The 17784-nt window shown below is 41.7% G+C and overlaps 1 protein-coding gene across 5 annotated transcripts in view; it reads right to left on the reverse strand.

The window, feature by feature from the left end:
• Positions 1-17784, reverse strand: part of Lin52 (lin-52 DREAM MuvB core complex component) — a 102115-nt gene that overhangs the window by 15488 nt on the left and 68843 nt on the right. For 2 of the 5 annotated variants that reach the window (XM_076921694.1, XM_076921693.1), the window contains one exon: positions 229-2101. The exons of 2 other annotated variants lie outside the window; for them this stretch is intronic. In XM_076921694.1, coding sequence (XP_076777809.1) covers positions 2046-2101 — 56 coding nt within the window. In that variant the 3' untranslated portion in view covers positions 229-2045. Of the gene's footprint in view, positions 1-228; positions 2102-9940; positions 9960-17784 lie in introns of those variants that run through there. One more of the 5 variants, XM_076921695.1, reaches the window with a different exon arrangement.

The following is a 17784-nucleotide window of genomic DNA, read 5'->3' on the forward strand; positions in this document are numbered from 1 at the left end:
TGAACCCACAGATTAACTGAGGTGTGAGGTGGTATGTGATCAGAGTCACAGGAATGGCACATTTGAATGCTGAGGAACCATGGGGAGACTCCAGCAGGGTCATCAGGGCTTCTAGGAAGAACATTGATCAACATGGCTGGTGGGACAGTGGGCTTGTCACTGCAGTTGTGCTTCTGATAAGTCTATGTTTTAACCATGCAGCTTGGCCCTTTAAGGAAAAACCTGGTCTCCTATACGAGGGACATATTTATTATGGAGACACAACATTATACACAAAGTATTCTCTAACATTCTAAAATACATATACATACTATACATAAGTTTATATTATCAATATAAAAATACACCATTAACATTTCTAAGGATGACAATACAAAAACAATAAATACCACAGTCTAAAACACCTACTTACATTAATTAAGTGCTGGTGAGTAGGACAGATAAAGAAGGAGGCCATAGCAGATCAAAACACCAACTCCTGGCTTCCTATTACAGACTTGCATTAGTTTGGGGGAGCTAGCCCAGTATTCTCCACAGACTTTTCAATTTCCCCAAACTCTGAAGAGTGCCTGATGTCATCAACTCTCAAAAACAGAGAGAAGAAAAAAAATTGACATTATGGCATTATTTTCCAACCACTTATACACACTCACTTTAATTGCATTCAGTGAGATTAAAAAATGTCAATTATAGAATTAAGCTTAAAATCAACTGGTCCTTGTAGGGAATACCCTAGCAGAATCCATCTCTTCTCATATTCATATTTGTGGTATATATTTCATTGCCTTTTCCTTTCAAAAAGTAAAACTGTGTTGATCAAAACCATTAATGAGGGGAAAATCCAACATCAATTCTAGCGTTAAACACAAATGTCAAAAACAGTCAAGGGACCCCGTTGTGGAGCCCAATGTACTGTGCCCTAAAAGATACAAGACCAAAAACCTGACCACAACTTTTCCTGTGTCCACACTCCTGGTGGATGATGGCCACAGAGCTTTTCTTTCTACAATGTTCAAGGAACTCGCTGTACTTTTTGAAATGTGAGAGACTAGGTCTAATTGATTTTACCCCCAGGCAAGATTTTCAGATTTTAGCAGACATATACAACTAGCAAAAAATGTCTGTGAGAGTTGTAGTTAAGCCAGGACACTTTCATGGGGTGTGTTCTTATCATATAAGCAAAGCCTCTTATAGGTGGCTGAGAGGAGGAAGGAGGGACAAAACGTCACTACCATTTGATAGCACACCAGTCAGTCAGTCAGCCTTCCTGTTTTCAGTCACGTGGGGACTCTCAGAGCCACGCCCTCCCACTTTTTTACTTATAAATAACAGACTACCCAGAGTTCCTTCTGTTACCTTCTTACTGGTCTGGAGGTTTAGGACTCAAAGTGAGACAGTATGAGCCGTTCACTCTACAGCTAATCCCAGGAAAGTCACTCAAGAATTCCTCTTGTCTGGAGTCAGATCTGTGAGTGGGACTGGGAGGTGGGAACCGGAGAGTGTTGAGGGCAGGATTGTCACTGGAGGTGCAGACTTAAAAAGCAGATGTGCATTTCAGCAAGATTCCGTTTCCTCCAGAATGGAGCCAAAGAATCCATCTTGGAGAGTTCACATGTCAGGATGCACAGTCTGGTCCAGAACATTGTTGGTCTCTGATATACTCATCATGAACGCTTAAGAGATCAAGTACAACTCAACAGAACCCTTTCAACCAACAAGTCACTAATGACTTTGCCATTACAGAATCAAAGGAACTATATGATCCTTGGGCTCCTGGAAACCACCTTTCAGAATGGCAGGCCCTCTGTGTTAACAATATCCAGAGCGGCGAAGCCAACTTAGTAAACAGCAATGACCCTTGGGTAGAACAAACTCTCCTCTTGCTACCAAATGTCCTCAGAGGTGCAGGGTGCCAGGGGCAGGGGAGAAGGGCAGTCCTGAAGTTCAGTCTTCAGGCTTTCCCAAGGAAGCACGTGGTGGGCATCAGAGTTGCATTTGGAAGGAAACTTGGTTACAGTCTTCGAATACCAGTCCATGAGCAGTTGCTACTTCTTGGGCTTTTCTAGAATGTTCAAGAATTTTCCTCTTGTCATCTCTCTGGCTGCAATCACAAAGTAAACAAAATATCAATGAATATCTAAAATAGAAAAAAGGACCACAGGAAGATTTAAGGGAAAAATACAGATTGGAACAAGTGTTCCACTTCTCCAAAGTTATAGCCTGACTTTCTCACCTTTGTCATGTGTGCCTACACTTATAAATAAATATATGCTAACATAAAAAAGCATATCAGTAATTAGACCAATTGGTATACACTTAAATCAACTGTACACTAAACTGCTACCCCAACATATTCAATCTTCTACTGTCAATTAAAACTGGACAGAGAGTATGAACCTGGCCACTGTATAAGGTACAGGTGAACTGTGGAAGGCGATCTGCTTATCCTTGAAAAAAAAAAATCACCAGGGATTCCCAGTAAGGGTGTGTGTACTAGCTGGTTTTGTGTGTCAACTTGACACAAGCTGGAGTTATCACAGAAAGGAGCCTCCCTTGAGGAGATCCATGAGATCCATGGCATTTCTCAATTAGTGATCAAGGTAGAAGGGCCCAGCTCATGATGGGTGGTGCCATCCCTGGGCTGGTGGTCCTGGGTTCTATAAGAAAGCAAGCTGAACAAGGCAGGGGAAGCAAGCCAGTAAGTAACATCCCTCCATGGTCTCTGCATCAGCTCCTGCTTCCTGACCTGCTTGACTCCAGTCCTGACTTCCTGTGGTGTGAATAAACCCCTTTCTCCCCAACTTGCTTCTTGATCATGATGTTTTCTGCTGACTAAGACAGGTGTGAGTCCCTCTATTCTCTGTCTCTCAAATCTAATACCCATGCCCACTCTCTTATGAGGTTTGTTCTGGAAGGCTCAAATCTAACCAAGATTACAATCTTCTCTGGACTGTTGGTCTCTGCACATTTAAAAACTCAAATCAAAATCAGTGATCATACACCTCACCTCGGAGCAGTGGGAGGTCCTGTGTGCTGTAATATAACAGGGTTTATATTCCCTCCATGCAGTTCATCCAGGGATGGTGTAATAAAGCAGAGTTTATAGGGCTTTGGTCTTCTCTCTCTTGGCATTGTCAGTCCGTAGGTATTTAATATAGCCAGGCAAGGTTTATGTGTTTTTCTCTGGCTTTCAGCACCATCAATCTTTAAAAACTAGTTACGCTAGGTTTATTCAGCTACTTTCCTATATGGAAGGTTCCAAAGTAAAAGTAAAACCTTTCTCACTTACAAGAGGGATACTCTAGAAGCCCCTACTATAGTTCTGCCAAACAAATATCAATAAGCATGTACAGTGTATTCCCTGCCCCCTCACTCCCCCATCTTCATTTTACAAATCATCACTTTAGATCTTAAATGTAGTTTCAGTTCTGAAGATTTCTGATGGCTAGACTGGGAAGCAAGAAGTCTTTCAGAACTATGCAGTGGACACAGGGCAGGTGGCATTCCATGGTCTCAAAAGAGAACATGTCCATCTTGGCCAAAGAAAGGAAGTGGCTAGGGAAGGAACCTGCAGTAAAAACAGCATGTCTGCTCCGACCTTGTGCCTTTACCTAGGGCAGAGCAAATGACTCAGGGCACACCCTCCACCTCCGTCAGTCTAAACTTAACAAGTGCTTCTTTGCCAAGCTTGGTGGTAAAGGCATGTAATTCTGGTTGGAGGCTACATGATTTAATAAGACCCAGTCTTAAAATAAAATAAGGCATGGAGATGTAGTTCAGTTGGTAGAGTGTAGCAGAGTCATAGGTTCAATCACCAGCGATGCACAAACAGCTTCTCTAGCCTCCCGCCTGTTCTGTATATGTGCAATCTGTCATAACAGGGAGGCTTTCTGTATCATCAGTCTATACTTCCCAGTGCTCCTGAGCTCTAACAAGAGGAGGAGGGCATCTGTCAGCTGGGTATGTAAGTTCAGGGTTAGGTCCCTCAGTGGCCTAACCCTGCAAGGGCAAAAATCTGACCTTTCCTTGGTAGATGCACATGAGTTTTATACATATTTCTCCATTAAAATGTCAGGATTGAGGGTAGGCCTACTGAATAAATGCTGATTGCATAAACAATACTATACAGGATAATAGGCAGGGACACAGCAAGTGTCTCCTTTACAGTCAATTATACTGGCCAGTGGCTTTTAATAAACTCTACATATGGTAGGGTTTCAAAAAAATGGGGTTTTGTTTGTTTATTTCCCCAAGAAAATAATTTCTTTTCTTTTTTTTCTTGAAATGAATACACTGTACATGCTAGACTTGTCTGGCCTAGAAGTCACTCTGTAGACCAGGCTGACCTCAGACTCAGAACAGAGATCCACTTGTCTCTGCCTCCCAAATGCTGAGATTAAAGATGCGTACTACCTACCATACCCAGTAAACAATAATAAATTTAATAGACTGAGTGAGAGAGAGAGAGAGAGAGAGAGAGAGAGAGAGAGAGAGAGTGTATGAGAGGAGAGAGAGAGAGAGAGAGAGAGAGAGAGAGAGAGAGAGAGAGAGAGAGAAGGTAGCTATGGTACCCATGTAGAAGTTGGATGACAGCTTGTGGGGACAGTTCTCTCTTTCATCATGGGCTTAAGGGACTGAATTCAGATCACAGGCTTGGCAGCAAGTCCCCTTACTAGCCGAGCCATTTGAAGGAAGTAATGCCAAGTTAATGGAGATTCAGGGTCAAGAACTAGTCCAGTTGACTGGAAATCACCTAACTTATCCTTGGGGAGACAGCAGGGACTTTAAAGATAGAGAATACAGTCAGGATCGGGGCTGAGGGTGCAGGTCGGATGGTGGACTGCTTGCTGGCACTACATAAACCAGACATGATGGTGCCTGTCTAAAACTCCGGCACTCAGGACACAGACAGGAGGGACAGAACTTCAAGGCCAAGAGACTCAGGCTAGACGGTCTCCAAGCCTCACCTTCTGCATCTGTAGACAGGCAGCGGGCAGAGCCCATCTGCTCTACCTTCTCTTGGATGTTATCAGTATAGTGGTGATCACTATAGTGGTGAACAAATGTGTTGTCACTCCCACATTTTCTGAGTGAATGAATAGATGAATGAATGAATGAATGAATGGTCAGAAACCTCAAAAGCTCCATTGATTGGCATCTTTACCCTTAACTAATCCTTTACAAATTTATTTACACTTTCAGGTAGAGTAGCTACACGGGTCAACTGCCTGTTCTCGAGTGTAAAGTATAGGAACTTTAAGCCCAAACAGCATCAAACCAGCCTGCAGCATGGCCTGGAGCAAGTGTGGAACCGAGACATGGGTAACAACTCCCTTGGCTGAACCCTGGACATGTCCTGATTTCATTGGTGATTTCTGCCTGTTGTCCTTCCAACCTCCCAGTTCCTCAGTGCTATTTAAAGAGGGGTCTATTTTTACTATGCATATGAGTGGATTGCCTGTGTGCGCACATGGTTAAGTGCCTGCAGAGGACAGAAGAGGCCGTCAGATTTCCTGGAGCTGGTGTTACAGATGGTTATAAGCTGCCATGTGTGTGCTGGGAGCCAAATCTGATCCAGTGTGAGAACAGAGAGTGTTCTTACACACTGAGCCATCTCTTCAGCCTCTTAGTACCGGCCCCTACCCCTAAGGGGAAAGCACGACCTGAGTATGTTTAGACTTAGACTTTTAAAAAGACTCAAATACTTGAGGACTCAAGAGTTATTTAAAGGGAACATGCGCGGAGACCCTGCAGTCTCTCGGTGGTAAGTCTTCCCTGAGTTTAGCCAATGCTCTGTAACAGCTCTGTCTCCACTCAATCATTCCTCCCCTTCCACCTAATCCAACTACAGAGACGCAGAAAACCGCCATAAAAGTACAAGTAATTCAAAAGTCATCATCTTCTTCTGCACGGGAGGGGAGAAAGTTTCCCTTCTCGCCAGTCCCATATAGGAGATATACGAATGCATGACATAGCCGCTCCCTAAAAGAGGGCCATGTCCTATAAATCAGATCCTAAGCACCAACCCCTTTTTGTGCACAGGGAGATTGCTCTGGGTCAGGGCCTGCTCCAGAGCAAGTATCCTCCTGTTCACTTGCCGTCAGGAACGTTAACATTTCTGATTAATTCATATAGCCCTTATTTTATCCCTTGTTTTTTATCCTTGCTCTCTTGATCTGTTGCAGTGTGAAGATTCTTATCCAACCTTCCGCAATAATCACCGCCCGCACACTGCACCCCCCTAAACCCAGTGAAATTGTTTAGTGATGCCAACCGCGCTTTTAATTTGCAAGACATCAGACACAGAGGTAATTTATACCAACATCTGTTCATTTTTGACTTCTGAAACAAACTCACACATGCTGTTACAAAATTCCATTAGGAGTAAGGAGACAGCCTTCTGCTACTGTTCCATATTCCTTACACACACACACACACACACCCCTAAGAAGGGTTATATATGTAAATATATTTTGCTAATGTATTCTTACCAAACGATTTCAACTCTCTCTTGGGAAGAGCCTTCAGAGCTTTGTCTCAGGGGAAAGGAAGCTAGCTGTTGTCTGTCTCTTGCTTAGCTCCATCCCTCCTCCCTCCCAGTAGTTAGTTTGTTTTTCTCTGCAGAGAACAGCCAAGGTAAGATTATACACTCTTGATCTTGGCACTTCTAGTTCCTCCCCTTTCTCCTGGTTCTTTCCAACTCCTTTAGTGTTGCAATAGATGAAAGAGTCCACAGTGCTTTCTGCATAAGCATGGGGACCTGAGTTTGGTTCTCAGAACCTACTTGGAAAAGCTGGGTGTGGTGGTGCATACTTATAATCCCAGTGCAAGGCATGAAGACAGGTGGAGGCCTAGGGCTGGCTGGCCAACCAGTCTAGCTTTATCTGAGTTTCAGGCCAGTGAGACTTGTCTCAAGAAATAAAGTGGACACTGAGAAAGGACGCCTAAGGTTGTCCTCTGGCTTCCACATGCACAAATGTGCATCCACACATATAAACTCCACACACAAACAGAAGCAATTCTAAGAGTTAGGGATATAGCTAAGTGAGAGATTCTTGTCTAGCAGGTTTGGTATTTGGCACCACAGCCACCAGAATATGTGATGTGCAGATGAGAAGCATGGCACCATGTCACACCATGACTGACAGGCCCTTCTAGATAGGGCAGGAGTCACAGAGTGGGAAAGCACAACAGACACCCTCACTGCAGGGTCAGCGTGCGCTGCTGCAGAGGGTGTGGCGGAGGCCATTTAGAAATGCAGACAGAAAGCCAGCCATGGGATAGACCACAACTAACTGCCAGCTTTATGTTGCTTCCATCCCCTTTGTAGTCTCTCTCAGGCTCTCAGGTTCCCAGCAGCTGTAAATACCTGGGTATACTTAGAGAGGTCATGGCTGAAGGGAGCTGCTATTCTGCTCACTCTGAAAGAGGTGTGGGGTTAATATAATCTCTTCCTTAGATCCTTCAATTCCTCCATCTTTCGTTTAGCCTTTCCACTAGTTCCCATTCCACAACACCCAGCCCCAAACTGCCTTTTCTGCAGTAAATTTTCTGGTGGCTGGGCGAAAGGATTCAGTAGTACAGATTGATTTCTTACCAGTGAGGGGATGAGGGATTACCAGAGGACCCTGGTTAACAAGATTGGGTGCAGAATCTCTCGAGACCAGCCCTCTCTGCCAGAGCTTTGTGCCTTTTGTCCATGACATATGGGTTTCATTACAGAAAAAATTTTCAGATTATAACTTTGAGTCAATTGCCTGATAAAATTCTGCTTGACTTTTATGTAGGGAACAATGTAGTAAAGACTAAGTAACTTTTTAATGAAATAGAAGAAACTCATAAAATGTTGGGGTTTCAATTTCAATCTACTTTAAATATTTTGGTGCTGCACTGTAATTAAAAACATTTGCAAGGTAGAGAAGAGTTATTTCCTATTCCTCTTGGTTTTTTCCTCACAGAAGAGTAACAGCCGGCAGCTTTTAGGAGGTTCTTCTATGAGCAGCCAAGAAAACAAAGGCGACATCATAAACTGTGACAGGGCAGGTCTCTTCTGTACTCAGCAGCCCTAGACTTCAAACTCATTTCTACCTTGAACCTGGGCCCCCTCGGGCAAGCCCCCCCCCCCCCCCATCTCTTGGAGCTTTAGATTCCTCATCTGTTCAAGGTGGGACTGATACTGTCAAGGTCACACTGGCATTCATAAGTGATACCTGCTGTCATCATATCTTTCTTGTGCTTCAGTCTTCAGCTGCACCACAGAACCCTACTGTTCTAACCTTCAAACTCATGTGGCTACTGTGGAACTCCTTCCCTAGGTTTCTGGTCAGCCCTGGCTAATACTGGAGTTTCCTTAGCAGTCCACTAACAAGGGGGACCATGTCTGTACTGATAAACAAACACACAGCATGAGGCCTGGTAAAAAGAAAGCTCATCACTTATTCTTCTTTTTAAAATAAATCTTCCTTTGCTTTTGTTTTTTTGCATATCTGTCTGTTCACCATGCCTGATGCCGGTGGAGGTCAGAAGAGGGCATCAGATCTCCTGGGACTGGATTTATGGATGGTTATGAATCACCAAGTGGGTGTTGGGAATCAAACCCTGGTCTTCTGCAAAAGCAACAAGTTTTCTTAATTGCTGAGCCATCTCCCTGGCCTCTTATGTGTTATCCTTAAAAGATTTTCCACTGTAAAATAGTAACAGGGACACCTTGTGTGAGACAGCATATCAAGTCTGGAAGGCTGAACCCTGCTGGAGCAAGTCTGTCAAGTGAAGCTGCTGGTGACCTCTGATGGCCTTATGGACCACCCCAATAATCCCAGAGAATGGTCCAGTTACACTCTAGGGCTCACTTCACAACTTCCCGAAAATCAAAGAAGGGCTAGAATATTCCTGTAAAATCAGGGTGCTGAACACTCTTCCTTGGAAAAGCTTCATATTCATAGCTGTCATATTTTGATTTCATCTCTTCTATCATAATAAGCAAACATGATAGGAACAGAAAAAAACAAACACAAAACCAAACTTCTACAGTCCCTACTGGAACCATGCCGGGTATTAGAGGCAGCTACCTTCTTTAAATATACTAAGATCTACTAAGAACAGAGAGGAACACAGAAAAGACTGGCTAATTTGGCTTAACTCAATGTACCAAAAGGCTGTTTATTTAGCTGGCTTTGCCAAGATATTTTGTAGACATGTAGTACTATTCTTACTAATTACTGTTTTGTGTTTGAAACCTTGAATGATCTCTGACAGCTATGACTGAGTGAGTCTACTCATTGATGGTCAGTGTGCGCTACACAGGAAGCAGGAAGGGCGTGGCTCATCAGCAAAGTCAGTCACAGTGTGCCTACTGTGTTTCATATGCTTTCTGATGCCACTGTCTTTGAAAAGCCTGTTGCCTTGGAGGTGAAGCCAGGTGTTAACATATTCTGGTGCAGGAAGAAAACAAACAGATGCTAAGGTGACTTATAATGCTGATTTTACTTTTTGGGAATTGGAACGTTTTCCTGCTGTAATGGTATTCAGCAGAGCATGTCTAAGGTAGTTTGCCAGCCTGAGAGTCTCCACTAAGTGCTAGCCCAGTGTTGTCGGAACTCCTCTGGACAGAGACAAACACCAAGTGATCAACAGCCCAAGTTTAATCCAAGAAGTATAGCAGAAAGCAAAGTCAGGACTTGATGAACAGGTAAACAAATTTAGACAGTTCCAATATGGAACATAATTTTAATAGTGTTTCATAGCAGAAGGAGGGATAAAAGAACAGAAATATCCAGCCAACAGATTTACTTTCAGAATATAAAACATCAAGCAGGAACATAAAATATGAGAAGTGTCAGCCATGATGCCCGGAGATTGAAGGCAGATGCAGAAGAATCTTAATTGTCAGGCACTTGAAAAATGCTGTCTTCAGGTGAAGTGAGCCGGTGTTTCTCCATCAAGTCTCCTTGCTCAGAACTCTTTTAAGAGCAAATTGAGACTAGATTTCAAACATGCATTCTCATCATCCTTTACCCAGACAACAAAAAACCTAAACATTTGTATTCCAGAAATGAGAGCCAACTACCTTAGAATGTATTTGAGACCAAGTCTCATGTAGCCCAGGCTGGCATCAGATTCGTTGTGTAGGAATTCCTGATCTTCATGTCTCCACCTCCAGAGTGCTAGGATTGTAAGTACATGCTAAGCTATATTCCCAACACTAACTTTTTCCCCACATAGAGTCTCATGTAGGCTGGGCTGATCTCCAACTTCCCATGTAGCAGCCCAGAGCCAAAGATGACCAACTCTTCTTTCTCCTGCCTCTGCCTCCTGTGTGCCCGTGGGATTATAGGAATGCCACCACACTCTGCTTGTGCCTGTGGGATTACAGGAGAGCCACCACACACTGCTCAAAGTTCCTTTCAAGCTCAACTGTGTGAAAAACAGTGAGATCAACACAAGGAACTAGTAATTCATTAGGGAGTTAAAACTCTTATATTTGTGCAGACTACTCATGCTTCAGGAATTTATTATATATATTAAATATTATATATATTTATATTATATTATATATATATTATTATATCCTGGTAAAACATGACGACCAAAGTCTAGGAGCTTCAAACAGTTACTATTTTCACTCATAAAGTAAGAACAGTTACAATGATTGTTCAAGGTTAAGATAGAACACTAGTCAAAATGCCTCATCTGTACACAAAACATTCAGAATAAGTTACTCATATGCTGCACTCTGTTTTCAGGAAAAACAGGCCAAGATCACGGGACAGATCATCCCACACAACTTGGATATTCAGACAACTTTCCTTCTTGGTCCATGCCACTTCTAAGTGCAGCTTAAGTCTAAGGAGAAAGAAGGACCAGCCTTCTTGACCCCCCAGGGCAGGGAAAGAGTTACATCTTCACACTGAGAAGCTAATAAAACCTCTCTTGATTATAATTTAGATAAGAACCACTAGATTGAATAATAATGTCTGAAACTCCCCTGGCTGTTTCACCTTGAGACGTCCATCACTGGGTTAAACATGATGCTAATTGCATTTGGATTGATTAATTTCTCTCACTCCTGTCTATTCGAATAACGCTTAACAAAATAATCATAGCACCCAGAGCCAAATCTTTTCCGTCAAAGGAATGAAGCCATCAGAACAGGCAGAGATGAAAGAAATGAAGATGACCCGTAATTATTGCTACGGTGATATCATTACCATATTATACAAAATGAGCATGGGGGGGGGTACTGAAATTATTTATTTATTTAAATGGAACCCTACAACCTAAGAATACAGATTTGATATCCAGTGCAAAGCACACAAGTATGTAACTTAAAAAAATAAAAATCTTGCTCATGAAACTGCAAAATCAAGCAAACACAGATACAACAAGTGTGCAGGATTGTGAGCAGATATTCACACCACTGCTTTCCTCTGCAGTAACACTATGTACATGACTTGCAGAGACATGAGATGCTGTCCTCTTTCATGCCATGGCTACTGAAGAAATTCTTTTTTTTTTTCTCTTCCCCGAGACAGGGTTTCTCTGTATAGCCCTTGCTGTCCAGGAACTCACTCTGTAGACCAGGCTGGAAATCCGCCTGCCTCTGCCTCTCAAATGCTGGGATTAAAGGCATGCGCCACCACTGCCCAGCGAGAATTCTTCTTTACACAGAAAATAAAATTTTGTTTTAATGTTGTTAAAGTGGCCTTGTTTATAAATTTATAACTGAAGTTTTAACTGAAAGTAGTTCTAGTTTAAGGTGTCAGTGAAAATAGATGTCTATGAATTTTAGATATATTCACTGAACAATACTATGACATTTACTTAAAACATTAGCAAGAAAGAATATAACACTATTTCCTATACATTTTCTGTTGCCTGATAGTTAAAAAGATTTATTTATTTATTTATATATGTGAGTACACTGTCACTGTCTTCAGACACACCAGAAGAGGGAATAGGTTTTCACTATAGATGGTTGTGAGCCACCATGTGGTTGCTGGGAATTGAACTCAGGACTTCTGGAAGAGCAGTCAGTGCTCTTAACCTCTGAGCCATCTCTCCAGCCCCCTGATAAGTTTTTTTGTTTTTTTAAACACAACAGAACTCCTTTAATTGCACAGGATTTAAAACATGGTTCTAGATCTAGAACTTACTAAATAGAAGCGTTTACAGAAAAGTCATAAAGCTTCTCTGTGCATCAGCTATTCCATCTGTAAACTCAGGCTGCTCTGTTCCTTACTATATTACTTTTGACAGTTAAAGACAAGCTCAAATAGAGACAGACAGACAGATGGACCCACCCACATACACCTTATGTGTTTGGCAATTGCTGGCCCAAGAAAATAGATAAATAACAAATCACACACATAAAGACTATGTGTCTCCCCTAAGGCTAACATTATGTTATCTACAGAGCCCTGAACCATGTTTTAGTCACTCTACTTACTTAAGTTAATTAAGTAGACATTAGTAAAGTGCCTTGTATACAAAATTTAAAAATATATTTGTGCCGGGCAGTGGTGGTGCATGCCTTTAATCCCAGCACTTGGGAGGCAGAGGCAGGTGGATTTCTGAGTTTGAGGCCAGCCTGGTCTATAGAGTGAGTTCCAGGACAGCCAGGACTACACAGAGAAACCCTGTCTCGAAAAACCAAAAATAAATAAATAAATAAATAAATAAATATTTGTGAAATAAATAAATATTTGGTATATAATTTTAAAAAGCTAGGGAATCACTTGGGAGGCAGAGGCAGGCAGATTTCTGAGTTCGGGGCCAGCCTGATCTACAGAGTGAGTGCCAGGACAGCCAGGGCTACACAGAGAAACCCTGTCTCGAAAAAAACAAAAACAAAACAAAACAAAAAAAATAAAATAAAAAAATAAAAATAAATAAAAAATAAAAAGCTAGAGAATATTTATGCTAGGCAATTTTAAAGGTGGAGCTCCCAGTAAACAAAAAATGAAAATGGATACTAAAATTGCTTTAGTTAGCTTGGGCAATAGGTATGTTTCTTTTTCTTCTTTTCAAAGATTTTAAAATATTTTATATGTAGGTGTCTTTTTCCTGCATGTATGTATGTCCGTCGTGTATGGCTATCCCTGGTGCCCTCAGAGGTTAGATGACATTGGATTCCTTAGAACTGGAGTTACAGATGGTTGTGAGGCACCATGTGGGTGCTAGGACTGAACCCTGGTCCTCTACAAGATCCTAACTTCTGAGCCATCTCTATAGTATTAAATAAACCAAGCACATGGATTTGAGTTTATAATCAGTAACAAATTTAAACAGCACTTTAATAAAAAAATAAAAACAAATACCTCTGCCAGTTAATAGAATACAAGCATCTATGATATTAAAAATAATCTATTGGTCATTTTTCTGAAAACTGACAAAAAATGAAAGAAGAAAAAAAAACAACCTAAGTATTTTTCTGCAGTCTTTTAAAAAGTGAATTTCAGGGAAGTTCAATAAGTGCACAGTTAGTAGGATAAAAAGAAAAGCAGTTATTTCTATATTTTGAAAACGATAAGGCTGATAGCACACAAACACATTAATCTTTACTTGAACAAATTCACAATATGGGGGCTGGAGAGGTGGCTCAGTGGTTCAGAGCACTGACTGCTCTTCCAGAGGTCCCGAGTTCAATTCCCAGCAACCACATGGTGGCTCACAACCATCTGTAATGGGATCTGATGTCCTCTTCTGGTGTGTCTGAAGACAGTGACAGTGTACTCACATAAAATAAATAAATCTTTAAAAAATTCACAGTAAACATCATGTTTCCTTGATGTGAAACAAGAGAAAACCTGAAGAGACAGACGTGTGTGTGTGTGTGTGTATGCATGCATAGTTATAGGGAAGACTAAGATCACTAGACTTGTGTCAATAAAACATACTATCTGGATAATGATTCAAATAAAGCAATTGTAAAAAAACAACAACATACTTTTGAGCTAAATTGGACATGGACTACAGAGGACACTGTTAAGGACACTGTTTAAGTCACTTAAAATGTTAGAATCCACACAAAAGCAAAATGGAGGCAATGGTGTGATATCTAGAGGTTTCAGTGAACATAAACAAAGCAGAGTGTGATATTAGTGTGCAGATCTAACAGCAGCAGGAGGGTGACCTTTATGGGCCATGGGATAGGTGTGGGGTTCATTGTTGTATAGTTAGCATACACTTTAAGAAAGCCTCACACTGACACTGGTTCCTTCCGGTCTGGGCCAGAGCACTGAGCAGATCTTGGGTGGCAGCTCTGTCCCCAACCTCCAAGAACCCAGAGGAAGCAGGGATCCCAGGCGCTCTAACTTGGACAGTGTCTTAGAAACTAGTTCTCAGATCTGAGGCCTAGATCAGACCTCTGCCAGGTCTGCTGTTGTGTGGACCCCGGATTCCACCTGAGACATACTGGAAGGTCCACTCAATCCAGATCCACAGAGGAACAAATGAACTCAGAGCTTCAGACAACATATCCTGAGATATTCTAGAGGAGACACTGCACCCAGAACAGCAGACACCTAGCTGGACTACTACCTTGGAGGCACCATATCCTGAGGCATCCTAGAGGTACCACTGTAATCAGTGCAGCTGGAAAAGATCACAGAGACATCTGGACCCCTAGGAGATCAGACACAAGCTAGATAACTAGAAAGACAGGCTTCAGTCAGAGACAGCAAGTACAGGCAGCACTAGAGTTAACCAGATGGCAAAAGGCAAGAGCAAGAACTTGAGCAACAGAAACCAAAGTTACATGGCATCATCAGAACCCAGCTCCCCCATCAGAGCAAGCCCTGAACACCCCATCACACCAGAAAAGCAGGAATCAGAATTAAAATCACTTCTCATGATGATGATAGAGGGCTTTAAAAAAGACATAAATAACACTCTCAAAGAACTTAAGGAGAGTACTGGTAGACAGATAGAAACCCTTAAAGAGGAAACACAAAAATCCCTTAAGGAATTTCAAGAAAATGCAACCAAACGGGAAAAGGAATTAAACAGAACCATGCAGGATCTAAAAATGGAAGTAGAAACAATAAAGAAATCACAAAGGGACAATACCCTGGAGATAGAAAACCTAAAAAAAAGATCAGGAGTCATAGACACAAGTATCACCAACAGAATACAAGAGATGGAAGAGAGAATCTCATGTGCAGAAGATACCATGGAAAACATTGACACAACTGTCAAAGAAAATGCAAAATACAAAAAGCTACTAACCCAAAATATACAAGAAATCCAAGACACAATGAGAAGGCCAAACCTAAGGATAATAGGTATAGATGAGGGGGAAGACTCCCAACTAAAAGGACCAGTAAATATCCTCAACAAAATTATAGAGGAAAACTTCCCTAACCTAAAGAAAGAGATGTCCATAAATATACAAGAAGCTTACAGAACTCCAAATAGTTTAGACCAGAAAAGAAATACTTCCCACTATATAATAGTCAAAACATCAAATGTACAAAACAAAGAAAAAATACTAAAAGCAGTAAGGGAAAAAGGCAAAGTAACATATAAAGGCAGACCTATAAGAATTACACCAGACTTCTCACCAGAGACCATAAAAGCCAGAAGATCTTGGACCGATATCATACAGACCCTAAGAGAACACAAATGCCAGCCCAGACTACTATACCCAGCAAAACTGTCAATCATTATTGATGGAGAAACCAAGATATTCCATGACAAATCCAAATTTACACAGTATCTCAACACAAATCCAGCACTTCAAAGAATAATTGGTGGAAAACTCCAACACAAGGAGGGAAACTACAACCTAGAAAAAGCAAGAAAGTAATCTTCCAAAAACCCCAAAAGAAGATAGTTACACAAACATATCTCCACGGATGTTAGCCCAAAAGCTTGGATTAGCGAAGACTCAACCCACAGACCACATGAAGCTCATGAAGAAGGAAGACCAAGAGGGGATGCCTCAGTTCTACTTAGAACGAGAAATAAAAATGCTCAAGGGAGCAAATAGGGAAACAAAACATGGAACAGAAACTGAAGGAGGGGCCATCAGGAGACCTTTCCACCTGGGTATTCACCCCATGTACAGCCACCTAATCTAAACACTGTTGTGGATGGCTGGAAGTGCATAATGTGAGGAACATGGTATAGCTGTCTCCTTAGAGGTCAGCCAAAGACTAAAACACTCAGAGGACAATGTTCACAATTAACCACTGATATGATCAGGGGTTTCCCAATGGAGAACTTAGTGAGAGGACTGAAGGAGCAGAAAGGGTTACTGACCCCAGGTGGAAAGCAACAATACCAAACAACCAGAGCCCCCCAGGGTCTAAACCACCAGCCTGGGAACACATAGGGAGGGACCCAAGACTCCAGAGGTATATGTAGGGGAGGATGGCCCTGTCAGACATAGGTGGGAGAGGAGTTTCTTGGTCCCATAAAAAAAAAAAAATGAATGAAAAATGAATGAATGAACACACAGTGGGGGGGGGGATGTGAGGGCGGGGAGGGGATAGTGAGGGGGGTAGGTGTGGTCACTGCCTCATAGAAGTATGAGGAGGGGGATGGGATAGGTTTCTGGGTGGTGGGAGGAAGTAGGCTAAGGGGATAAAATCTGAAACGTAAATACTACAACCAATTTTAAGAAGCGGGGGAAAAAAAAGTCTTCAGAACCAACATCTTTAAAAAAAAATGTCAGCCCCCTGGAGGTGGGAATTTTTTTTTTTTCTTGATACTAAAACTTGTTCTGAGAATTGTATATTGCAGAATACACAGCCTTGGTGTATCTACTCATCAAGCATACTGAGCAGACCTGCCCAAACCTCTGATGTCCTGGAATTCCATCTGGATTCAGTGAAGACACAGCATCAGAGGCTTATCAACTTACTCTCCCCCCCCCCCCACCCCTCTTCTAAAATCTCAACGCCCTTAATCAGCTTGAAGAAGTTAAAGAAGAGTCAGCGCCCCTATTCCCTGAGCTTGGGGACTAATGTGGTTAATAATGGTCTGTCTTTCTAGGGACAAGTAGTGGTTTTGTTGGAACAGGGGGGATTAGCTAGGACTTACTGCATAGCCATAACCTACTGGTAGAAATCTGTATAATTATTATCAAGATGAAGTTATAAATTCTTAAATGGTACAAAATTTACTTTGATCTCAAATTTAAGGTTTTCATTGGTACGAGCCTCTTATTAATATAAAAATGAGATGAATATTGATACACTCATGGGCATTGTGCCTGTATAACACATTTAGGAATACAATGCCTAGACCCAGCCCTTTTTTAACTTTTTTAACTGATTTGGGACGGTTAACCTATGAGTTAAGGGACTATAGCAAATTCATATTTTTGAGTTTATTGTTAGGGTGCTTTCCATATTTTACTTAGAAATAGCTGAGAGGAGTTAACAGAAAACAGTCCAGGTTACCTTACATGGATAGTTGGTTTTCAAAACATCAGAAGTCCATAGAACTGATGCTACAAATATTTATATATTAATGTTCATATTGATTAGAGACCTGTCTGCTCCTGACAGCTTCCTGTCGTGGATTCTAAGAAGAAATTGAGCATCCTTGGAGTTACTCCAGTTGTGTGGTAACAGCCACTAGGCAAGAATTGCCTCTCTCCATCTACAGACAAATTACTGTCCAGAAAAGGACACACATGCAGAATAGTCGACTGATTATATCTGCCTAGACAGAGTAATCAGTCCTTAATAATCCTGCATCACCAAGGTCTGTCAGATGATTCTGGGCCAGAAGGCTGAAGATTTGATGCTCCAACGTTCGGTAGTATAGGGGCTTTTC

This window comes from Arvicanthis niloticus, chromosome 23, assembly GCF_011762505.2.
Source record: "Arvicanthis niloticus isolate mArvNil1 chromosome 23, mArvNil1.pat.X, whole genome shotgun sequence".
Taxonomy (NCBI): Eukaryota; Metazoa; Chordata; class Mammalia; order Rodentia; family Muridae; genus Arvicanthis; species Arvicanthis niloticus.